At 40.6% G+C, this 26,540-nt stretch overlaps 1 protein-coding gene across 1 annotated transcript in view; it reads right to left on the minus strand.

The window, feature by feature from the left end:
* Window positions 1-26,540, minus strand: part of XRCC5 (X-ray repair cross complementing 5) — a gene marked incomplete at both ends in the record, with an annotated part of 102,080 nt that overhangs the window by 55,161 nt on the left and 20,379 nt on the right. The window contains 5 exons of the mRNA XM_080689330.1: window positions 9,237-9,433; window positions 14,655-14,788; window positions 18,740-18,830; window positions 20,124-20,261; window positions 23,871-23,933. Coding sequence (XP_080545456.1) covers window positions 9,237-9,433; window positions 14,655-14,788; window positions 18,740-18,830; window positions 20,124-20,261; window positions 23,871-23,933 — 623 coding nt within the window. The remainder of the gene's footprint in view (window positions 1-9,236; window positions 9,434-14,654; window positions 14,789-18,739; window positions 18,831-20,123; window positions 20,262-23,870; window positions 23,934-26,540) is intronic.

Genomic DNA, 26,540 nt, shown 5'->3' on the forward strand with positions numbered 1-26,540 from the left:
GTATCTATATGATAAGGAAAAGATGAGCCCAAGAAAGTGCATCAAACACCTTGCCTGGAGTGAAGTGCTGGCTTTCACAGCCTGCCTAAAGTCCTGAGGGCCAAGTTCATTATGAGGGAGAAGAAAATCAAACTCAAAGACTGCCTACAACCTTCCGTCTGTTGCAGAATATACAGATATATTTTTCTGCCAGGAAAAAAAAAAAAATCGATGTAGGTCGAAAGTAGTCAAGAAATGGCTGAATAAAATTAGTAAACAATAAACTAACATTTCTTTAAAAAAAAAAAAATTGTTGTAATTGCCAGGCGTGATGGCGCACGCTTGTCATCCCAGCATTCGGGAGGCTGAGACCAGAGGATCAGGGTTCATAGACAGTCTCAGCTACTTAATGAGGCCCTGCAACTCAGCGAGACCCTGTTTCAAAAGAAAGCGTAAAAAAATAGAGCAGGGGGTGTAGCTCAGAGGCAGAACGCTCCTGGGTTCCATCCCCAGACCCGCAAAAAAAAAAAAAAAAAAAAAAAGTAATGAGCAAATGAAAATTATATATGCATATCAATGTATAATATAATGTTTGAAACACGGACATTGTCAACTACCTAATTGAGCTATTTAACATGCATTGCCCACACGGTTACTGGTTGTTTGGGAAAGATCAGTTACAAAGTACTTTCAGTGATTTTCAAGACTAATATCAAAAATTAAAAAAGACTAATATTTTTAAATGTGTTAGTTTTTAGTTGTTGTTTAAAACCCCAACCTTTAGACAATGAGGCTTAAAGAAGCTATCTTAAAATCAAGCAAGGAAAAGTAAGACAACGACTGGCTTCCTCAACGTTCTTTCAATAATGAATCTTTTCCTAAGTAGGCAAAAGAATGAAGTAATCACATCCATCCATACAAAAATTGAAAAGTTGCAATATTTGACATCTTTTTCATTTACCACTGACTGTTTTCTTTTTTCCTTTGAGAAGCAGAGATGAGATAAGCAGAATACAGAAAGACTGAGACCAGGAAACACAAGTAAGTCATCTAGGGTTCTTTCCTTGTTAGTAGAGTAAAAAAGAAACACATAAAGCCTTGATGGCAAAAATGGAAGAAAAATGCACAAACCAAAGGAAAAATAAAATTCTATTAGAAGTTGAGTCCATTAAAAAAAAAAAAAAGAGCCGGATGTGGTGGCTCACGCTTGTAATCCCAGCATTCAGGAGGCTGAGACTGGAGGATCGCGGTTCACGGACAGCCTCAGCTAGTTAGTGAGGCCCTCTGCAACTCAAGTGAGAACCAGTTTCAATATAAAGAATAAAAAATAGGGCAGGGGATGTAGTTTGAAGGTCAAATGCCCCTGGGTTTCATCCCCAGACCCGCCAAAAAAAAAAAAAATGAAAAAAAAAAAAAAAGCCAACTATTTCAGTTAACTTTGCCAGTTCCCGAGAGAAAGGCAATGACGGGACTGCTGGACATCTGGAGACAGAGGGCTTAGATTGTAGTGTCAGTTTTGCCACTGATGAGCTCTGGAATCTTATGTTTTTTAAATGTTCACTGTGTATTTTTTTGGTATATCTAAAATTCAGTAAGTTACTATCTTGGCTAAACTTCATTTTTTTCCCTAAGAAACATTAGGTGAAAAGTACCATTAGAGTTGGGCGTGGTGACACACACCTGTAATCCTAGTACTTGGTAGGATGAGACAGTTCAAGGCCAGCCTCAGCAACTTAATGAGATCCTGTTTCAAAGTAAAATATAAAAAAGTATATTTCAGAGGTAGAATGCTCCTGGGTTCAATGTCTGGTACCAAAAGATAAAAGTCACCATAAAACAAATACCATGACGGAAGTGGTGGCGCACACTTGTAATCCCCACGCTTGGGAGGCGGAGACAGGAGGATCGCACAGGTTTGAAGCCAGCCGCACTGGCTTAAGAGACTCTGTTTCCAAAAATAAAAAAGTATAAAATAAGTCTGGGAGTATAGCCCAGAAGTAGAAGGGTTTCCAGGAACCCCAGTACCACACACACACAAAAAAAACCCCAACAAATACCATTAGTATATCAACAATTTCGTTCCAAAAGTACTAATTAACTTATATAGTAATATTAAGAAGAATTATACATGCAAGACACTAGGATAGTTCTGTGGAAATATAAGGCCGAATCACATGAAGAGTTTCTTAAATCTTTCAAAATAAAATACTAGGAAAGGAAAGGAAAAATAGACTTATATAGAAACACTTCAGAAAATAGTGAAATTTAACATGGTTAGTATTCCATGGCAAGTGGGTTACAGTATGAAGTACAAGTTAAGAAGTAGAGACAGCTAGAAAATATGTAAATTAACGGCATGGAAACTTTGTGGAAGAGCTAGAGTGTAGCTCTGGCAGAACACATGTTTAGCACACATAAGGCCCTGGAATTTAATCCCTAATACCTTAAGAAAAAGAAAGGGGAGGAAAGAAAGGGGTTTTCTCTAGGTAGCTGGATTACAGATACTTCTTTTCTTTCTGCTTCACTGGGTTTCCTCATTTGTGCAACAGAGTCTGATGATATTAGGCTGAAGGTAATGAGAGGCCATTGAAGGCAAGAGTTTTTAATCAGAGTCCAAAGATGAAGTCAATCAGTGAACTGTCTGTAATCATATTCAAAACACAGGATGTAAAAACATTTTTCTGGGAGGAGTGTTCACAATTTTAATATCGAATAAGTCCATCACCAAAATAAATAAATAAATAGAAAAGATTAAGACTCATAGCATGAAAGAATTTTAAGAAGGAGTGATATCAAATTTGGTTTTAAAAAAAAATCAATCAGGTTGGTTGAGAGCTCCAGGTAGCTTCAGGATGAAGGCTGGCCCTGAGAAAGATGAAGTTAGAATTGGCAAATTGAAATTTTCACCCCAACCCCCACCTTTCGGGAGAGGAGCTGAGGGTTAGGCCGACCGCCAATGACCACTGATTTAATCAAATCAATCCTATGTAATGAGGTCTCCATAAAAATTCAAAATGATTAGCTTCAGACCGCTTATGGTAGCTGAACACAGGAAGGTTTCTGGAGAGGGGCACGCTGGGGAGGGCGTGGAAGCTCCGCGCCCTGCTGCACACGCCTGAGCTTACGTATCTCTTTGTGTCCTTTGTATAGCTTTTATAACAAATCAGCAAATTAAAAAAATCACTCCAGTAGAATAGATTGGAAAGGAATGAAATTGGAAAGAGAAAAAATCAGTTAGTTATGAGGTTATCTCAGTACACAGGGTAAAGTGAGAAGACATACAGAAGAGTAATGCCAGTGAGTGATGCTGTTCAGAGGTAACACTGTGCGCTAGTCACTATGCTAAGCACATCTAAATATCTCAGTCAAGTGAAGAGCCCTATCAGTTACCTGCTGCACTGTCCTTTTAGAGACAAGCAAATGAATGCTCGTCTAAGGCAGGTATCTGTTACTGCCACTTGACACAGGGCGACTTGCTAACTTCAATAGCTATTAAAGGGAAATGCCTGGGTTTGGACTGAAATCCAGCTGACTCCCAAATCAATGCAATTAGCCACCATACTAAACTGAAGTGGAAGGAGGGGATTTGAAGTTAATTTACTACAACTTGGTAAACCAGTTATAGATGGAAAGTAAAAAAAAAAAAAAAAAAAGGTGACTCCCAAGAAATTAGGTATCATTCACTGAAATGGAAAATAACAGCATAAAGAGGGGCTCAGAAGCAGTGTGGAAGGAGAAAGATGATGATGTTATTTCTGGATGTGCTAATCTTCAGGTAGCTAGAGACACTGAAGTTACCCAGTGGATAGGATGAAAATCCGGGCTGCAGACAGATATTTACAGGTTTTTGAAGCCCTGTATGCAAAGTAATACAAGATCTAGGGACATACATTGCTAAGGCAAATGGAATTATGGCCCAGAATAAGCTCTGGAGCCTGCCTGCATCGTCAATCCAATACCTATCAAGTAGGATCTTAAGAAAGTTTCATATCTTCTCTATTCCCCAGCCTCCTCAACATTAAGATGGCATTAAGAGTGTATAGAGAGAGCCTACTGAATGGGACTAGATCTTTGCCAGCTACTTCTCTGATAGAAAACTAATATCTGGAATATACAAAGAAATTAAAAGGCTTAACACTGAAAACACAAATAATCCAATAAAAAACTGAGCACTTTAACTAGATAGTTCATAAAATAATGCAAATGGCCAATAAATATATGAAAAATATTCCACATCATTTGCAATTAGGGAGATATAAATCAAAATGAGACTGAGATTCCATCTAACCCCAATTTGAATGGCAATCATCGAGAATGCAAACAACAGTAAGTTATACACTGTGGGTGGGATTGCAAATTAGTGCAGCTGGCAGCATGGAGGTTCCTCAGAAGACTGGAAATGGAACCACCACATGAACCAGCTATACCACTCCTCGGTATCTCTCCAAAGGAACCGAACAAAGTCAGAATATTATAGTGATACATGCATATACATGTTGATACCAGCATAATTCACAAGAGCCAAATTATGAAACCAACCTAAGTGTCCATAGACAGATGAATGAATTACAGAATTGTGGCATTTTACTCAGCCACAAAGAACAACAAAATTATGTCACCTGAAGGAAAATAGAACTAGAGAATATTATGCTAAATGAAATTAGCAGCCAGGCACGATGGCACACACCTGTAAACCCAGCATTCGGGAGGCAGAGACCAGAGGATCGCAGTTCGTGGACAGCCTCAGCTACTTAGTGAGGCCCTTCGCAACTCAGTGAGACCCTGTTTCAAAAAATAAAAAAGACTAAAAAGTAGGGCTGGGGTGTAGCTTGGAAGTAGAATGCCCCTGGGTTCCATTCCCAGTACCACACAAAGAAAAAAAAAAAAAAAAAAGAAATTAGCTAGTCACAGAAAGTGGAGAGTTTTATGTTTTTTCTCAATGTGGAAGCTGAGAAGAAATTGGGATAGAAGAGGAACTCTGGATAAAGGAAGAGAAACAGCAGTGGAGCGATGGGAGGGGTCAAGGAAGGAAGGCAGGGGAGGGGGGAGACTGAGGGAAGAAAACAGTGCAGGTGACATTCAAAACTATCAATGCCAATGTCAATGTCACACACAGAGAAGGGGCGGGGGGAGAAGTGGGATCTGGGGGAAGCTCACCAGGTGTCGTGTGCATGTATAACCCTATCACTCTGAGCTTCCTTATAATGTGTGATTGCAAGCATCAATAAAAATATTTTTAAAGAAAGAGATGGCATTAATAAAAATAACCTACTTCATAGAAATGGCCAAATGAATTCAAACAGCTAAAGCAGCATCGTACTTGGTTCAATGAACGATGGCTACTTCTGAGGACATGTACTGTAGAACATAAACAGTTAAGGTTGTGGGGAAAGAAAGGCAGCCTCCAGCAGAATCTTGACGCAGTTGTCAAGATTAGAAAGAAAAATCTGGGGAAAATGAAGTTAAGGAAGATACATGAGTTTCAAAAGGGAAAGAATAACTGACAATGTCAAGTGCTAAACAAAAAATGAAAAGGTCACGGAAGGAAGGGACCACAAAGCAGAAGGGAACTGAGCCGCTGATGTCTTTGGGAGACCATGTTCAGAGATGGGGGCAGGGGCAGAATAGAATGAGCACAGAAGAAAGCAGCAGCGCAGACTTTTCTCCAGCAAGACTGGCTTGTGGCAGGCAAGCTAACAGTTAGATTGGTAATTAGTAAAAGGTAGCAATTAGAGGGAGGAGGCTGGGGGACTATTTTATTTTGTTCTAGATGAGAAGGGAAAGGAGCTGGGAGAGAAGATGGAGCTCAAAGTATGCAAAGAGAGCAGCTGTTAAGGGACTGAGGTACCAGATGAGGCACAAGACAGGACTCAGGGCTCAGGTGAGAGGATGAACTTTAAAAAGGATGAGGTGCCCTATTCCAGAAACAGGAGAGAAGAAAGGAAGATGCAAAAGAGATGTTTATAGATTACAAGGCCAGAAAATGGAGGCGTTCCTACCTATCGACTTCTAGTTTTCTCTATGAAATCATCACTATCATTGTTATTGTTGTCTTTGTTGCTTATATGCTAGGGACATAATTAAGATTTTTTAAAATCATTTACTCATAAACGCTGTTTTTTGTTGTTGTTTTGTTTTGTTTTGTTGGTGGTACTGGGGTTCCTGGAAGCCCTTCTACCTCCGGGCTACACTCCCAGACCTGTTTTTACATTTTTATTTGGAAACAGGGTCTCCTAAGCCAGTGCACGTGGCTGGCTTGGAACCTGCGGGACCCTCCTATCTCTGCCTCCCAAGCGCGGGGATTACAAGCGTGCACCACCACGCCCGGCTATAAACGCTGTATTCTTGATATGTGGTAGGTACTGTGTCAGGTTCTAGGTAAGCAGTATATATTACTCAATTCACCCCCAAGATAACTATGAGACAGACATCCTATCATCCCTATTTTACCCACGAGGAAACCAGGGCTTACAGAAGACAAGCAACCTGCACCTAAGCTCTTTCTGCAGAGCACCAGGACCAACTCACACTGGCTGACTCTGGAGTCTAAGGCCTGACCCATTAACTAGGTGACGGTGTTGGCTGAGTGTGTGGGGAGAACTCCTAAGGGACTTGAAAAGAGCAGAAAACTTTTGACTTATCTGCACAGAGACAAAAAGAAGTCAAGATTACACATGTGTCCATTGCACGAGCATTATACCCTCCGATATCCAAGTTCTGACATTTTCATTTCAAGGTTATATCCCAACATCAAGGGAAGCAATGCTTTCATAAAATAAGAGTACTGCTTAGGACACTGTAGGACTAGTGTCAAGTGGTGCTCTTTCCTTCTTAAATTGCTAAAACTACTTCGAACACTAGGTCTTCCACAGGTCCATGATAACTAGAAGTCCTCATATGTTCAATGTTGTCACTTATGACCCTATTGTTTGAGTTTTGACTACCACCTTCCTTACAGATAACTCAAAGTGCTTTAACATCTGTGATTTTGTTGTTATAGTAATCTCTTAAGATGAAGAAATGTTTTTATTTCATTTTCTTTTATTTCGTACCCAAGATTGAACCCAGGGACACTCCACCTCTAAGCTATAACCCCAGCCCTTCAATTCTTTTATTATGAAACAAGGTCTCAATAAATTGCTGAGGGTCTCACTAAATTCCTTAGGCTGGTCTTGAACTTGCTATCCTATCTTAGCCTCTCAAGGACTAGTGTATTTCATGTGTGTGCCTGGCTGAGATGAAGCTACCTTCAGATGGAGAGAATCTCATAAAGATAAAATTATTTAACTAGAATCAGATCAAAAGCGACAAAGCTAGAAAAAGCAGTCGATCCCAGCTCAGGCCTCTTGTCTGACTATAAAACTTTCTGAACAGACATTTGCCACTCACTCCCTGATCTTAGCCCCCTCTACCCTCCACTGGAAATACAAACCCTGGATTCAGGAATGGTGAATATACATAAAATAGAGCTGAATGTTAGCAATCCTCCTCCACTGCCCTTAGGGAAACAACCTCTGAAGCCTTCTCATAAAACTGGAGGTTTTTAAGAACTTTGCAGAAGAGAAAGAATCATTCTTCTTGAATACAGAAGGTATTTAATAAGTATTTGCTAAGTGCACTATTTCCACAGTTCTTAAAAACTAAAACTTCTAAGAAGAAAGGGCAGAGAACAGGAGAGTGGGTAGGTGTGTATGAGTTAGATAATTCCCAAGCCCCAGGCAGATAACTTGGTGTGTCACAAATCATTATAGGAGCGAAGAAAAAGAAGCCCAATACAGCCAAGCTTCCAGAAGATTGAGTGATAGGACTGCAGCTGAAGGTGTAATCACTGCGAGGATCAAATCACAGAACAACAGCCTTTGGGCTCTCTGCAGTGTGTTTTTAACCAGCTAATTTACATTTTAATCAAAGGAGGAAGAGAAAATGGTCCATTTCTTTCCCACAACAGGAGAAGGCAATCCCGATCATGAACGGGAGCTTTAATACACAGAGGGAGAATAGCCCTGTGATTGCAGTGAGACCAGAGAAGGCTGTCAGGGGAAGAGGCTGCGGACTTTCATTAAAGTATTCTAAACTACAAACCCAGACCCAGAGTCATATATGGAGATAAAGACAGAAGGGGGAAGGGGGATTTTAGAGACAGTCTTTTTGTGTAGAAGAAAGCATGACAGATAAAAAAAAAAAAAAAAAAAAAATCTCTCCAGGATGTGTTAGGAACACATACAAAAGAATCTAGAGGCAAAGGAATCTAGAGGGTAGAATGTTCTTTCCCCCAATTCTGACTACATTTGGGATGTTAATCTCTTGGAAGCCACAGAAAATACAAAGCTTTCTATTCAACATGGACGATAATTCACTAAATCGATGATTTATAGAAACCAGTGAAGATTCCTGGAAATTACTCAATAGTCCTCCACTGGGGTTATTTATAAGTAATAAGCTTTACTTTGTCAATGAAGACACAGCTGTGGGGGGAAAAAAAAATCAAAGGAAAAAATAAAAAAAAACAAGAAAGTACCCATTGTGGAATAAAGCCACATCTTAAAATGCAGTATAAAGAAATGGACAGATTATTTTGGTTTGAGAAAAAAAAAAAAGTCATCAATAACCAGTTGAAAACTGGTAAAATCAGTGTTAGATACACGAATGATTCTGAATAATCAGAAACAATTTCTTCTAGCTTATTTTTGTTTTGTTTAAATGGAAATGAATACATATTCTGAACAGAATCTAATGAGGAAAAAAACATAATAGCTACTTGAATAAATCGCTTGAATGATCAGATGAAAAGCACTTTGCAATCCTTAGCCCATATGCCTCCCTCGCAGCATAGCTAAGCACACACTCACAGAATAGTTAAAGGGCTGGTTTTCCACTCCCGTTTCCACTTCTACAAAAGTCTGATACCCGAGCTCCCTACTGAACAATCTCATGACCTTCACCTCACTCCTCTTATCTCCAGTTCCTTATTTTGAAACTGGTAAAATTTAACCTTAGATATTAAAAGGTTTGATTAGCTTCCATGTATATAATCACCAAGAATTTGATGATGACCCAAAAGTCAACAACCTACAGCATGGTTCAAAATCCCAAGTGAGCAGTCAGGATAAAACAGGACTACAACAGCCATATATGAGGAAATACTTCGACACCAGGGCCAAGCAGCAGAAGGCTTCTTCCACCCACCTCTGCACCTCAATTCCAGAGCTCCTCCAAGACAACCACAAGTCTGAAATGCGACCACACTGGGTGCTTACTTGTCTTGGAAAATGTCCTGAGCAGTCACTTGTTCTCTTTTCTTGACGACTTCAGTCAGAGGGAAAAGGGTTTTTATTTCAGAGAGAGGAGTCTGACATTTTGCTGTCACTTCTGTGGGGGGATCGAGCATTTTCAAAATATGCTGCTGAATGGGGGGCAGAGGCTCCTTGGGATGTAAAGCTCTGTGCAGCAGACACTGTTGGGAAAGATATAAGGATTTTAAAACACAGACACGAGAGACGACATATGCAGTTCCTTTGCATTTTTGGTCAGGCCCCTCCACCTTCAGTTTGGGAGGGCTATGTGACTCACCAAATATGGGATAACTAAGTTTGGCTCATAGAGCTTTTGGTTGGCAGGACACTGGTCATGTCTAAAACCAACTGGGGAAACTGACACAAGCAGCAATACCTTCTGCAGACTTAGAAAGGAGCTTCCTCTTACACAAAGAAACTGTCGCTTTAACTACTCGGGGAATAAGCAAAGTTCCAAGAGAGTCTGACAACTGGAGATTCTAGCTGGCACATTTTAAGTCCTTCATCTCCCGTAATCCCACTGCTTCCTCCTCAATCTCACAAATCCACGTGTGGTGGTGAATGGGTGGCTCAAGGGAGCTAGCTGCCTGTGCTGAATTCCTGAAGGACATCTATGAAAGAAGTGAGAACGCTGAGCTGTCCCAAACCTCCCGGATGTGCAGTGTGCGCACGTCTCCATAAGGGTCCACCTTCCTCCCCCATCCCCACTGCCACCACTCTGGCCCACCACGGCCACCTGCGAATGGCCTGGCTTCTGTTTCTACTGTTCTCCCGTAGCTAAAGCCGTCTGAAGATGAACTCCTTACCCTATCCTAGGCGGTCCTCCATGATACATGCCCTGCCATTCTCCCGGTCGCTCACAACCCCACAAGGCTGGCCCCTTCCAGTTTCGCACATGCCAAACTCATTTCAGCCTTTGGGTCCTGGGCTTGCTGCTCCCCTGCCTCTTCTGAGTCCCTTTAGACTTCAACAGAGTTTCTCCTACCCTTTTTGCAGAACTGAGGATTAAACCCAAGGATACTCTATCACTGAGTTATATCCCTAGCCTGTTTTATTTTTTATTTTGAGACAGAGTTTCAGGTTGTTCAGGCTGGCCTTGAACTTTTGACCAACTTGCCTCAGCAGCCCAAACTACTGGGATTACAGGCATGCACTACCGTGCCCACACTGGTTCACCTCCCCGCTCAATTTTAATCATTCTCATCTTTGCTCATATATTATCTCTTTAAAGAAGCTTTTCCTGATATTGTAAATACCATCCAGTCATATTCTATCATTTCACCTATTTAACATTCTGTCGCATTTATCATCTAAAACTGTCAATTTTTTAGTTGACTTCTTTACTATCCAGTGCTCTTCTACCAGTAGAGATCCTGTTTACTGCTGAATGTCAAGTACAAACCATCAGGCCTGGCATGTAAGCAGCACCGGGTAGAGCTGACTGAAGGAATGAAGCTTCTTTTCTGTGGACAGGCATCAGGAAGCAGCTCCAAGAGTGGGCCAGGTTCAAGGCCAAGGCAGGTTCTCCACTGCTCACAGGAGCGGAGCGGGATGGGAAGCCACTTCCACTCAACACCTGTGCTGCCTGGAGGCTCCTACCACGGCCCTCGGCAGCACTCACACCTGCTCTGAGAAGTAAACACTCTCACTCTCACAGGAGGTCGGGAAGACAAGCACTGAGATGCTATTAAGAAAAAAATTCACTGATGTTCTCTTCCTGTGACACAGACAAATTCCAAAATAAGACTGGAGAATAAGGTTCTAACTATTCCTCTCTTAAGGTTTGGCCATGCTAGGGCTAGAGCCCAGGGCCTCACACATACCAGATAAGTGCTCTACTACTAAGCTACAGCCCCACTTTCAAATAATTTCAATTAACAGTTTTGAAGGAAAAAAAAAAACCTAGTAGCTGAATAGCTCCTGCAATTTCAAACTTCAATATCACAAAGTGGATGACTCATATCCCATGAACGATTCCCTACAATGATGAAAATGTAAACTAGGAAAAGCCAGAAGCTGCTTAGGTTTAACAGTTGTTAGGGCGTGGATGCGGAATGTCCTCAGAAGAGCTGCGTGCTGCAAGGCTGCCTCAATGCAGGGTGATGGGGTGTGGCTGGAGGGCTGGACTGTCCCTGGCTGCTCCCGCCCCTGGCCCTGACCGCCAGGAGTTGACCTGCTTTTCTTTGCCACACCAGACCACCATAATGTTTATGACTCGGAGTCAGCCAAGTATGGGTGAGCCTCTGCAGCCGGCAGCCAAAGCAAACTTTTTCTTCTCTAAACTGTTCCTGTCAGGTATTGTCGCCACAGCAATGAAGAAGCAGATACAATAGTGAATCTCCCCCAAGAGTCAATGCCCTACAAGTCTGGAAACTCCTCAGGTAGGAATCAGACCTATTTCCTCTAGAAACTCCACGTGCTACCTCTCTCCTCCAAGTTAACCATACCTCTTCCTTCTCTGTAGAACATTCACTCCTTTCAGAGTTCGACTCCTTTCCTCTTTCTTTGTTGCTTGATTTTCCCTCGAGCATCACCATGCCTTTTTAGTGTAATGCAAAAGGAGAAACCAAAATGGCCCCAAGACCTCTGAATCTACCTGCAGCCTTCTTGTGCACAATCCTTGCTCAGTGCTACCCCTCAGATCGTTACTGTATCTCAGCTTAGAAATCCCTAGACCTGGCAGACTTCTATTTTTAAAGGTACTGTGATATCCAACTGGCATGTTTAGAAAAGAGTTAGGACAGCCAGTAGACGTATATACTAGCCAGTATTCCTAACGGGAAAAGTAAATTCCAGGCAAGCCTCTTAAAAACTGCTGTCACCCATCAATCGATAAAAAAGTATCAACAGAGATGTTTTGAAGCCTCAACCACTCTCTCCCATTTTCGTAAAGGTCACAATTTAGATAAATAAAGCTAAGTGGGGGGATACATATAAAATTTACTGGAGAAAAGAAAAATCTCAATTTGCTAAAAAAAAAAAAAAAGAGGGTATGAGAAAGTGACATTTTCTAAGCAGCTAGGAAGGTCTATTTATTAATTTTAAGGAACTGTTTACTCCTTGGTGTGATTTTTACAATTTGAAAAAGTTTAGGGAAAAAAATTAAAGGCTGCATGGCTAGCGGAGAGAGTATTAACACATTGATTTCAGAACTACTGTATCAATTATTTAGAAGGTGGTTTTAACTGTACTCCTGACAAGATACATTTTTTAGCATTTCATTCCAAAATTAGAATTACCCTCTTGCCACCAGATTGATTATTTATCTCTCTATTCTCCTAGCATATTCACTGTCAGTTACAAATATTTAAAATGGAAAAAGGTGGCTTCCTGGATCCCAAGTCCCCCTGTGGGCCCATCGGATCCTCCCTGTTTTCCTGCATCTGGAAAGCGGTCTCCTCCAGGTTTTGCAACTGGCTTCCACCTCTACTCGATGGACACTGGAACTACCAGCACCCAGAGTTCCCCTGAGCTTGCTTTAGCAATATCTGCAGTGGGATTCTCCCTCTGGACACTCTTCTCTCTCTGTGCCTTTCCAGATGCCAGCTCCCCCTGGCTCTTTCCACCTCTCCCCTCTGCTGGGGGTATAGGCAGGAGCACTGGTTTTTTTAGGAACACCGATGTCTGTTCCTAATTCTTTGCTCACAGACTGCAGTTCAGTACTTTGCTTTCTTTCCTGCTCTCCCAGGCCATCTCATTCCCATCTCTTTCTACCTACATAAGGAAGACTCTCAAAACTATTTACTTAGACCAGATTTTCCTATGGGCTTTATTTCTAACTTTCCAATGTGTGTCTGTATTGGGATAGCCAATAGGTAAATGCATACACTTGTGAAAATAGATGTGTTACCTTCCCATCTGCTCATTCTACATTCCTTATCAGTTAATGGAGACACCATCCTTTTAGTCACTGCAGCTCAGATCCTGTTAGCTTGGATTTCTCATCATCCAGTCCCTTAAGTACCATCTCTTTTCCCCTCTTAATGTCTGCAAAATCTATTTCCCAGCCAGGTGTATAAGCTATTATCTAAGTACTTGGGAGGCGGAGACAAGACAACTTAGTGAAATAAGTTGCTGATTCTTCATCCTGGTGATTATAAGGACTTATATATTCTTTATATAGATAGGCCATATTAAACTGCCTACAAAAGAAAGCAAAGTGGAATATGCTATAAAATCCATGTAACTAGTGCTCACAGCGTTAAGAGATGAAACTGCTGGTATTTTTAATTATGTTTTTATTGAATATGAACAGGGCCCACCTCTAAATAAACCTGCCAAGTAGCAGAAGTTTCTCCATTTTCAAAAGCTTTCTCATTGGTCATTTTGCCATAGCTTTCAGGTTTTCACTTCCACTTATCAAACACCAAAGAAGTTTATCCCAAGCATTAGACAACTACTGCTGCTGCTGCTGCTGCTACTGCTACTAACAACAGCAACAATACTAATAAAACCCAAACCAACAAGAACCAAAAACAATAAGGGAATCCCTTGAATCTCAACAGGCCTAGTACGACCTTGAGTTTGTGAAGGATGATTTGTGAAGTGAGTCCAAACAGACATTACATGGGCTCTACATTATACACTTAGCCAGGAGTGAGTGGGCCCTCCACTCCTCTGTGGGGAAGTTTCCTTCATAAAGCTGCCTGTTATGTTCTCCAATTTTGTGGGAGTCAGAGAAGTCTATGTCCTGCTGACATGAACCTCACCCGGGACTGGAACGTCCCGTCCCCTTCACTCGTGGTCTATCGCTCACACTCTTTCATCAGCATAATAAAAAGTCAGCTTTCTTGTCAACTCCCCTTTTACCTTAATCCAGTCTCTAACTTACAGTTCCTCTAGCCCAAGATTCAGAAATACATATTTTATATCTTTCTATATTTTAGTTTCATAGTATAACCCTTGAATAAATTCATAGAATAACTTTTGTAAGTGACCTCTATGCTAATTTAATTGGAAAATTTTTTGACAAATTTGACTTTTCCCCTAATAGTGGTTATATTATTACACAGCTCATGTAAACACTTCTATTATTTTAATAAAAAAGAAAGAAAAATGTCTCCTTCATATAATATATAAGAGAAAAGCCTGAAAAAGCAAAAAAGAGGAATCTGTTTATTAAGCCATCTTGTATTAAAAAAAAAAAAACTAGCCTTCTTCCAGAAAAAGAGAAAAATTCTATATTTACATTTTCCCCCTAAAAGCTAAGAACACATTTTATCTTTTTAAGTACAATGAGGAAAATGTTATTCTTCCATTAAGTAAAACAACCTAGGCCCCCAGAGGACAGACGTTTCTTTGGGACTAACCAATGCCCGTACCTTTTCACTTAGCTTTCTTTCATTTAAAACAAATGTACCTGGTTTACCCTTCTTCTCTCACCTGAAATAATCTCTGAAATTCAGGGTTTGGGATTTTAGTGGTCTGAAACAAGTCTTCAATAGTGTCTTCCTCCTCGTTTTTCCTTACCAAGCTCATGGAGTCAATCAAAGCATCAACAACACTCAGCTGTGCCTCTTAAAACAGGGACCAACAGAAAAGCAGAAAGAAAAAAATGATCATTTCTATTATTCTCCACCAAAACAAATACTTTCCATTTATATACAATTACAGTAATATTGACAGGTTACATAGTCCTGTTTCTGCAAAAATATTCTCTACTAATGCAAGTACTTAGCCTGAGTCTTGCTTTTCTTATGTGTATAAAGAGATATTTCAGACTTCTTAGGTCCTTTCCAGATCTGTACAATAGTGATATTCTACATTTAGTGAACCCTGTACAATGGAGTACCATATCAAAAGCGAAGGCATATTCCAGAAGACTGTACTATAGCTACACGAACTCAGATTCCCTATGGAGATTCAAACAAAATTTTCAGTATTCAATGAGTTACAGAAAAGAGAAAAGAGCTTTTGGAAAGAAAAGCTGGAACCTTTTTGCTTGTTTGTTTGGGACAGAATGCAGCTGAATGCAGAGGCATTCTACCTCTGAGCTATACTCTCAGCCCTACTTTTTATTCTTTATTTTTGAATCAGGGTCTCACTAAGTTGCAGAGGGCTTAAGTAGCTGAGGCTGACCATGAACCTGTGATCCTCCTGTCTCAGTCTCCAGGTACTAGGATTACAAGTGTGTGCCACCATGCCTGACAAACCTTTTTTTATTTTTCTTAAAGAAAGCTATAAAAAAATACACATGTGCTTAATAAAAAGCAGATTCTTCTTTTATGGTTTTTAAGCTTTTTTCCCCCCTATATTTTAGGTGAATGAGATTTTTCTTTGTTTTCAATATCAAAATAACAGGAAAGCTTATATATGAACTGTATAATGTCACTATCAGGGAAAAAGTATTCTAGTGCCAATTTGTCTAACAGGTACCACAGAGGTCACAAGAGGTTATACTATGAAATTATTCAACAGTAACAAAAATACAGAAAAATATTAAAATATGTTTCTGAATCTTAAGCCAGAGGAACTAGAAGGTGGAGACTGGATTAAGGTAAATGGGTAGTTGACAAGAAAGCTGACTTATGCTGAGCGATACACCACGGGTGAAGGGGAAGGGACGTTCCAGTTCCAGGTGCAATTGATGTCAGCAGGACAGTCTTCGGACTCCCACAAAACTCAAGAATGTTACAGGCAGCTTTATGAGGGAAACTCTTTCCCACAGAGGAGTGGAGGCCCCATCCTGGCCAGCGTGAGTAAATGACAGCGACCAGGGATAAGTCTGTTTTAACCAATTTTTAAAAATTAGTAATTAGCTAAAACAAAAAAATTAAAAAGCAAAAGAAGACCCCTCTAGAAGTGAAACATAAGCTTTTCTTTTTTTTAATTCAGTACTGGGGATCGAACCCAGTCTACCTCTGGGCTATACCCTCCCTCCTTTTATTTTTATCTGGAAGCAGGTTCTCACTAAGTTGCTAAGAGCATCACTAAATTGCTGAGGCTGGCTGTGAACCTGTGATCATTTTGTCTCAGCCTCCCAAGTACTGAAATTACAAACTTGTGCCACCACGCCAGACGAAGCATAAGCTTTCTATGGCATGGTGACTTATCACCTTGACAGGAAGACACCACAGGACCGGGGAAGCTGACTGCCTCACTGTCTCCCGTCAGAACCAGCTCTCTCCTTGGGCCAGCCTCCTGACACTAAGCACACTGCATGCTTGCACACCTCTGTACACTTTTTTTACCCTATTCCATTCCAACTCTCAAGTTCCTTGCAGCAGAAAAATGACAACCTCTTCAATGTCTTTTCTAATACCCAACAGAAAGCAAGTGCTCCTCAGCAAAAATCTACCAACTCAAGCCCAAAGGACACAGCCCACAGTAGCGTGGGTGACGGGCAACTCTCCCCAAATGCTCTGTCCTGTGGATCCACGAGTCAGACTTCCAGTGAAAGCACGGTTTATGGGTTCAGTCACTAGGCAAAAGGGAGAAAAGAATAAGTTCCTGAAAATGCCTTATGCTTCATCTTTTCAGACAGCCCCTTTGTACACCTACAACAAAATAAAATTGCGTACAGGCATTTACTGTGAGGCAGTCCTTTCTATCTGCTTCTGAACTTTCCAGGGGAGGTTCAGGAAATCAGTGGCATAGCCATTACCATCTTAAGCTGACTGGTGGAGGGTCCACGTGGAAAGAGCTGGGGGCTGGCACCTGAATGTAAGAACAGTCAGTGACTGCCACCTGCTGCTGTCAGCTAGTATAGGACAGTACCAGGACAGTTATGAAATCCTACATCAATGTTGACTTGGGAATACACCAAACAGCTTTAAGGATTTGTTTTTCCACTGGAGAGGATGTAAACAGAAATATGTAAACTCATAGAAAATATACCAACAAAAAATACACTTGATTTCTTAAGTTCTGAGTGATTTATGCTTACAAAATAATTTGTCAACAAATCCCCCCCCTCTCGCTTTGTAATACTGAGGATTAAGCTTAGAGGAGTTCTACCTCTTAGCCACATACCACCACCCCAATTTTACTTTTATTTTGAAACAAGCCCTTACTAAATTATCAAGGCTGGTCTTGAACCTGCAATCTCAGCCTCTATGTACTGTGATTATACAAATGTACACCACCATGTCCAGTTGGCAAAGTTCTCTTTTTTAAATATTCTCATTTAAAGATGGGTATGGTGGTGCGTGCTTGTAATTCCAGCATTCAGGAGGCTGAGACAGGAGGATCACGGTTTGCGGACAGCCTTAGCTACTTAGTGGGGCCCTTTGCAACTCAGTGAGATCATTTCAAAATAAAGAATAAAAATAGGGCTGGGGATGCCCCTGGGTTCCATCCCCAGTACCGCAAAAAAAAAAAAAAAAAAAAAAAAAAAAAATCTCATTTAGGCCTGGCATAGTGGTGCATGCCTACAATCCCAGTACTTGGGAGGCTGAGACAGGAGGATCTCACTTTTAAAAATAGTCTCAGCCAAGTAGTGAAACTTTCATCACCCTAGTGAGACCCTATTCCAAAAACAAACAAAAAAGAAAATAGGGCTGGGGACATAGCTCAGAGTTAAAATGCCTCAGGGCTTAATCCCTAGTGCCAATAAATAAATTAATTAATATTCATTGAAAGTCTGAGAATGATCAAGAGGTAGAGGCAGACTGAAAACAATGCCAACTTCTGTGCATTTAGGTCAAGCCTGCCTACACTGTGATGCAGAGGGATTTACCTCTAGGAGGAAGGTAAAGATGCAGCCACAGGGACCCACCTGATTCTCAGGCTTTGTTCAGCCTATTGCTCACAAAGGGTCTGGCCAAAATAACACTCAAGGAAAACTCAACTCACAATCCCTTAATCCTAAGAGGAGACAGATAAAGTAACACAGCTGACATCACTCGCTCTTCTGTTTGGTATGTTCTCTACATTCTGTCCTCTACTGCACTGTACTACAATTGTCTTGGTGAGCTCTCTGGACGACAAGACCTGTGGCTGTAGGAATCACTGTGTAGCAACCTGACATTTGTAGCCAGATGCTTAACAGCCTTCCTCATCAAGCCTGAAGTAATTCCCAGAAGCTAGAATTCAGTAAGAATGGGACTTACACTCAAAAAGGGCAAAGGGAAAAGCTAATCTCCAGCACTGTCACGTTTATTTCAAAGATACATCAGCTTGCACGCAGGACTAGTGTGCCAGGTTTGATACTATACACAGCATACAGCAGGGCAAGCCTGCTCAAAACTAGAGAATGAACATCAGCACCAACAGCCCACTTCTCAGATACACACGTATGGTCAGAAGGGGGGTGAGACAGTGTTGGGAGAGGGCAGGGCAAACCGATCCCTGCCATGGAAAAACAGCTGGTAAACCACCGCCATCATACCCACATGTGAGTGCATGACTGGAATCCAACGAATTACACCCCGTGAAACCTCAGCCCCTAAGAACCGCCGCAGCCGGGCGACTTCCCAAGAACAGTCTGCACTTGGAGCCATTAGAAAGCTAAACAGAAATAAGCTCACCTGTGGGAGTGTATTTCTTATTATTTTTCAGGGATGGAAACATGTATTGCCGCAAGTCTTCCATGAAAGGCAGCTGCACGTATGCCAAACACTAAAGAGAGAAAAATGGGGAGAAAAGAAACAACCAAGAAATAAAAAATATATAAAAACGATCCTGAGTGTTGTAAAAGTAGCACAACAGAAATACTTTAAAAATTCGATGGCTCAAATCTGGCACATGAAAAAAATAAAGTGAGCCGAGCATGGTGCCACATGACTGTAATCTCAGTATTTAGGAGGCTGAGACAGGAGGATGGCAGGTTCAAGACCAACCTCAGCAACTTAGACCCTAATTTAGTGAGATTCGTTTAAAAAATAAATAAAATAAAAAAGGGCTGGGCATGTAGCTCAGAGGTACAGTGTCCTTGGGGTCGATCCCCAGTACCACAATAAATAAATAAATACATAAATAAGTAAATTGGTAGGTAGGTAGATAGTGTTTTGACTTTTGCTCTTGACTCCACAACTGCCACCAGTATGATGGAAATTAAACACAAAAGAAATGCTTAAAAGAAAGACCACTAAATGATGACTATAAATTGCATGACCAAATAAAACAAATAAGAAAAGTCAGGGTGCCTAAAGGCTGACCTGGAAGTCAAGATACTTGCTTTTCTTTACAGTTGTGCCAAATAGGAAGTAAGGAATCCTGTCCTGCATTTTAAGTACAGGTCTCTTTAAGTAAAAGGGCCCCATATAAACTGAACTTCACAAGGGCCACAACAAGATCACAACCTCGGCCTTTATGCATAATTCCTATTTGTTAAAATGGAGGTAATTTAGCCGGGCATGGTGGCGCACGCTTGTAATCCCCGCGCTTGGGAGGCTGAGACAGGAGGATCGCACAGGTTCGAAGCCAGCCTCAGCTACTTAGTGAGGCTCTCAGCAACTTAGTGAGACCCTTTTTCCAAATAAAGTATAAAATAGGTCTGGGAGTATAGCACGGAGGTAGAAAGCCTCTGGGTTCCACACCTAATACCACCAAAAAATTTAAAAAAAGAGGTAATTTTTTTTCCCAATTTGGTTCTGAGAAGTCAAGAAGGATGAGAACTGCGAGGTCAGCTAATCTTACTAATTTAATAATTTTAAAAAGTTCCTTAAGTACTTTGATAATTCATATTGCTTCTTTGAAACTGAAAGCATGTTTCACAGACCAGCAATATCAACATGATTTGGGAGTTTGCAAGAAATGCAGAATCTGGGCCCCTCCAACCTACGGGATCGTAATGTACACTTTAATAAGATCCCCAAGTAATTCTCATACATGCCCACAAGTGAAACGCGCTGCTCAGAATAAAAGAATGGAAAGAAAAATAAACGAATAACAAAGACCAGTAGGCTTTACCTCATAAGCATCCTTCATAAACGGAAAAGCCACACCAACTTGTGGATTCGTTCTTTTGTCATACGCATACCGCACGATGGCCACCATGTCCAGTTCATCCAAAGCACGAACCAGCGAGGAAAGAGCAACTGCTGCTGCCTTTAAGAAAGATTCGTGTATTAACAGCCCAACACGCAACGGCTTTCACACGAGAAAAAAAATACTTATCTACTTTCTTCCTAGTTCAGATTATTTTTCAAAAGTGTCTCTCAGGGCTGGGGATATAGCTCAGGGTATAACCTGCTAAGCACACACAAGGTACTGGGTTTGGTCCCCAGCAAGGCCAAAAAAATAAAATAGCCCTTTGATCCCTTTCAAAGCCAAACTGTACACTTAGTGTACCTCTTCTGGGACTTGATTAGCTCAATCTTCAATCGCCTCAGTCTTCCTTCTCCTATGAATGATACCTTTGCCCTATTAACAAACTCAAGTCTCAACCTTCCTAATCAAAACCTCTCTTTGATCTTCTCTCTCCATGAATTACTACTTTCTTTCCTTCTCTCACCCTCAACATTTCATGAAATAACAGCCTTACCATTTCCACAGCTTTGGGCACAATTATTCCTCAGTCTAATCTGGCCACTACCTCTGCTTGCTTACTGAAGCCATCCTGCGTGAGCTGTTGCAGCCGGCTGACTGGCAGTACTTTTGGCCTCTCCCCTTGTCCTGCACCCTGCCCTGGCTCCGAAGCATCACCGCTCTCCCCTGATTCTTCTGTGTGGGCAATCCTTTCCAAGCTCTTCTCTTCTCCCAACTAATTCTTAAATTTGGTCTTTCCTCCTCTTACTTTAAAATTTTACCTGGGATGATTTCATCTAATATCCAGCTTTAAAAAGTCAACAATGTCAATTTTAAGTCTCCAAAGATACAGACTCAAGATTGCCTACCATTTAGTTTATATCTCATATGGTATCTAATATAGTATTCGGGCATCTGAAACTGTCCATGACCAAAACTACACTTTTTTTTCCCAGTACTAGGGATTGAGCCCAGGGACCCTCTACTTCCAAACTATACTCCCAGCCCTACTTTTTTATTCTTTATTTTGAAACAGGGTCTCAATAAGTTGTGGAGAACTTCACTAAGTAGCTGAAGCTGGCCGCAAACCTGTGATCCTCCTGCCTCAGCCTCCCAAGTACCGGGATGACAAGCCTGTACCATCATGCCCAGCTCCCAAAACTACACTTATTATCTTCCCCTCCTCTTCCGGAACTCCCCATTTCCATTAACACTACCACCCACTCAACCAGAGTAGACCTTAAAGTCTTTGAAAATGGCTTTCTTATCCCTCAACTTAATTCTACATCTATGTGGTCCCTCAAATTCATCCCGGCCTCCCCAGTTCAGAGCTGATCATGTCACTTCCATCCATAAACCTCCATGGTTCCTGAATTCCACCCTCACTGAGCTCGTCAGTGACTGGAGGCAGTCCTTGTACTTTCCTTCTCTTTTGCTAGTTTTCTCCCAGCTAGTGTGCCCCCTCTAAATCTCTGGCTCTCTGGCTTCTAACCCATATTCATGCTCAGTAAACTGATACCCTGTCCACTTCTGATTTGATTTATTCAGTCCTCTCCCTTTCCCAAACTCCCCAAATACCATATACTTTTCTTAGTATCACAGCTAGCGTCTATCAAGTTAGCTATGTATATTCTCATATCCTCTGCTAAAAATCTAAGGTCTCAATACCTCGCCATCAAAATCCTCTACAGATTTCACAATAGATACAATTCCCTTTTCAGGTTAGTTTAAGGATTGTTTACTTAGTGCCCATTCTGTTAGATACTGTCATAGGCCCTAGAAAACAAAGATGAGTCCCTGACCTCACATTCTGTATTAGCAATAATGAGGTACATACCAAATACAGGATTCGCACAGTCTAATAATAAGTCCATTAAAAAAAGACCACGTAAGTACAATGGGAGTCTGAGGAAGAGATTCCTTCCCATTTGTTTGGAAGTTTTTGTGTGTCTTTGATTGGACCAATTAAGACATTTAAAGGAAGGATGGGATTATGAATGATTTCTACCTTGTAATACAATACTAAACTCATGTTTAACTCAACCAAAGCTCCGTTTCCTTTCCTCTCTCTTTTCCCCTTCTCTTCCACACACAGTGCAAATTGGCACATAAAAGTATAGATCATACAAAAATATTTATATGCTAATGACCACTCAGGTGCCTGATCCAGGAATGATCTCACAGAACCACTCCAGTAAGACAGCCTGACCTATCTTTAAGTCTATCTTTACTTAGCAACTGATGACAGAACTACCAACTATAACCTTAAGACCAGCTCTACATGCACCTGTCACAGGTCACCAATCAGAGTCCACTACCTCCCTCAAGCACCAAAAGTGCCAATGAACTTTCTCTCATAACAACTGCACAGATTTCTCTGTCCTGTAAGATCCCAAACTTTCTTTGTTCTTCAAACATACCAAAGCCAACCAGGCCTGTGCACTGGATTGCAATCCTACTCTTTATTTCCAAATACAATTTCCTTTACTAGAGATTTGTTTCTACATTTTTATTTGCTAAGAGAAATTAGTTAGCACTATGAGGCCAGATTTCCATTGTGTAATTCACAAGGATGCCCGTAGAGGACAAGTTCACTTTGTCACCCAGTGTGCGTGCCCCGACACAGCTTTACGATACGACAGTCTTCACAATTCTTGTGAAGTGATCAGAATTTTCTTTGTGTAAAGGGACGATAAACAGGAGTTAAAATTCCAGCAGAGGTTAAAAAGAAATTGTGGTTTGACAGTACATACCAAACCTGCACGATTTCTGAGGATTTGATTCAGAAGAAACTCTGAAGTAGAATTTCTACATTTGAAGACTCATTTATTATCTACTGTGCTCTAATGAATCTGCTCAGGATAGTGGAAGCCAAGCACTTTCTTCTCCTAATTTTAACTGTTCTCATAGAATAATGCCATTCCCAACCGCTACATCAGCAGCCAGTTCCCTTTTAGAAATGAAGAGAAAAAGAGGACTGACTATACCTGTTACACTGACACTCTACTCCCACCCCAAACAAGCCTTCTGCATTCCATTTATTAATTTTAATTGCAAATATCTCAGAAACTTGGAAACCTGTTTAAACTGTCTGAAATAGATACTAGACTGCAATCTTCCAGTTCAGATTAGCATCTCCAGGAAACTTTAAATTCTGACTTGGAGGCAAGAAAGAAAATATCTACAAAGAGAGTAGGTATGAGTATAGGATGCAAAAATCATGGGTTGTTAGCCAGACAGAAACCAGCCTGGGAACAGCATCTTGGGAAAGTGGGAAGAGAGTATGAAAAGGATGGGAAAGAGATGGCTTCCTCAGTGATGGAAGCCATCCAGTGAGTCACTGAAGTGCCTCTCCAGCTGCTTTTACACTAGCATTAAATGTTCAGTGTTTATGAAAATCACCATGTTAACCTGACGCAACCCTCCTAACATTTAACTATGAAATTTCCACACCTAAATAAAGTTGTTCCAAGTGTTCTGGTTCCTAATGTACTCCTGGTCTCTAATAGCAGAACTATGTCTTCAGTCTTCTGCCCATGGTGAGACAAACTACTTATCATTTCTTTATTTCAGAGTTAAAGGTCAGTGAATTTGTGTCATTTTAAACTATAAAAAGAGCCAAAAAACCTATTTTCATGAGATGAAAATTCCATTCCACAGCACTACTGCAAGGATCCACTGTCAACTCACCTCATCATCTTTTGCCGGAAAGACCTTTAGAACTTGATTTCCCATAAAAAATTTTCTATGGACCTAAAAAAGTAAAAGAGAAAAACAATTGGTTTTGATCCAATGTAAGAAAAATATGTAACTATAATGCCACACAGTGTTAAGAAATTCTACTCAAAATGTTCTCAATAGAAAACATTCAGTGCTACTAGAAAAAATTTACTGCTGGAAGCTCAAGTCAATTCAACACAACAAATACCTGAGTACTTAGTATGCATCCTATATAGTTCTGGATACTAAAAACACAATAATGAACAGAATATAATCTTGTCCTTGAGGATCTCAGACGGACAAAATATGAAATTAATTGCTATGCAGTATTCTAATCCAAGGTTATATGAGGTTATAAGAGGACATGAGAGCCGGGCGTGGTAGCGCACGCTTGTAATCCCAGCATTCGGGAGGCTGAGACCTGGAGGATCACAGTTCGCGGACAGCCTCAGCTACTTAGTGAGGCCCTCTGCAACTCAGTGAGATCCAGTTTCAAAATAAAAAGAATAAAAAGTAGGGCAGGGGGTTTAGCTTGGAGGTTGAATGCCCCTGGGTTCCATCCCCAAACCCGCAAAAAAAAAAAAAAAAAAAAAAAAAAAAAAGAGGACATGAGAAGGGCAAAGTTTGGTCATGAATGCTTATGCAAATGGTGACACCTTAGTCAAGACTTACAAAGTAAGTAGGAACCAGCCAAGAGAGAAACCTGGGCACAAGGTCCTGGGCAGAGATAATAGTGTGAATAAAATTCTGGAGTGACGGAAAAGTGTGGTACATCTAGGGAATGGCTTTGGAGTAGTGCAGTGCCACAGTGTGAAAGATAAAAACTTAAAGATTAACAATTATATCATGACAATTCCTTAGGAACAAAGTCAGTTGGCAGTCTTGTTTGGACTCAATCTGAAGAGGAATGAAAAGTGCTGATGTATTGCAAAGAAAGAGACTCAAGAACGAACTAGAGGGTCAGAGCTGGAGCAAACACTATTAGCAAAATCCAAAGAACAACATGTCCTATTCCAATTCAATTAAATTACTTAGCAGAGTATCAGCAGGGGCAAAGCAGTCTAACGATACCTAATTAGAAAGTAAATATTAAAGAGATCCTGAAATCACAGCCACATGCACCTATTTGCCAAGATCTACTGCTCTCTGATCTACATAACCTGAAGCCTACAGCTTATTCATAGCATACCATGTGCTTACATTTATCATAGGTCCTTCTCCGGCCCTCCTACCTTTAAAGGTAAGAAAATAGGAGCACTATTAAGGTAACAGCAGATAAAGAAGACTGAGTCTCAAAGATGTGAGGCTGAGACCCATATAATTCAAACCCCTCTCATTTCTTCTTCTCTTCCTCATTTGAAAGCCATTCCTTTAAGACATATGGGAATAATTCCACATTTTTAGTTTGCTACATTCATAGATTGGCTTGCCCTAATGGAATCTATAATAGTTCTGATTTATTAAAGAACAGCTATTGATATCTTTTCCTAATGCACCTAAGCGACATTTCAAAGAACAAGCAGACATTTGGGGAAAGTTCTGGTTAAATTCTTACCTTGTAACTGGATACCCAGAATATTTGACAACTTTGTGAGAAACAAATTAAAAGACCTCTTGAAATTTTAGAGAATAATTCATAATTAAAAAGAAAAAAAAGGCTGGAGTTACGTATCTATAATAAGGCACCTGCCTAGCATGTGAGAGGCCCTGAGTCCCATCCGAAGCACCACAAAAACAAAGATACAATCATATAAAAAACTCAAAACAAAATTTAAAAATTCACATCAATTCAATCCAGAAGTGTTAGGTTTTTTTTTTTCAACATTCCTCATATAAGGGACTGCCTAACAATGTGTGATTTTGTCAATTTCATCACTAGTCTGTTGAAAGCTGTATGCTTACAGTTTATCACTGTTGCCATAGAAAACACTGCACTTTTTCCCTTTTTTTGTGTGTGTGTGGTAGTGGGGATTGAACTCAAGGGCATTCTACCTCTGGGTTACACCCCTAGCCCTATTTTATTGTGAAATAGGGTTTCACTAAGCTGCTGAGGCTGGTCACAAACTTGGCGATCCTCCAGTCTCAGGCTCCCAAGTACTGGGATTACAGCCCTGTGCCACTATGCTTGGCTAACACTGCACTCTTGATACCTGGTGTCCTTTTCTTAATATATGAAAGCGTGTAGATAAATTGGACTATTTGAAAGTGAGCTTGTTCAGCTGGTGAGCAGATTATCACTAACTAATGAATGCATAGGCTTTGCAGTTTTGTTCAACACTCATCTCTACCATCTGTTAGCTGTGTGATCTTGGGCCAGTTACTTAACAGCTCTGAATTTCAACTTCCTAATCTATATAATGCATTTCACAGCTCCTACTTGAGGGGGGTTATAATGAGAATTAATATAAAATGAGAATTTATATAAAATAGCACATTGACTGAAATAACTATTCAATAAATGTTAGCTCTTATAATTAACTTAGAGCTTGAAAACAAAAAGTTACTTCAGAAAACAATGTTTTTAAAGTTAATTTTACATTAATAAGTCTTCTAAAATGGAAAGTGTATTTTTTATTTTGTTCACATTTTTGTTTCATTTAACTAAAATAGACCCCCCCACTCCCAACCTGGCATAGGTGA

Source organism: Muscardinus avellanarius (genome assembly GCF_963383645.1).
Source record: "Muscardinus avellanarius genome assembly, chromosome: 2".
Classification (NCBI taxonomy): Eukaryota; Metazoa; Chordata; class Mammalia; order Rodentia; family Gliridae; genus Muscardinus; species Muscardinus avellanarius.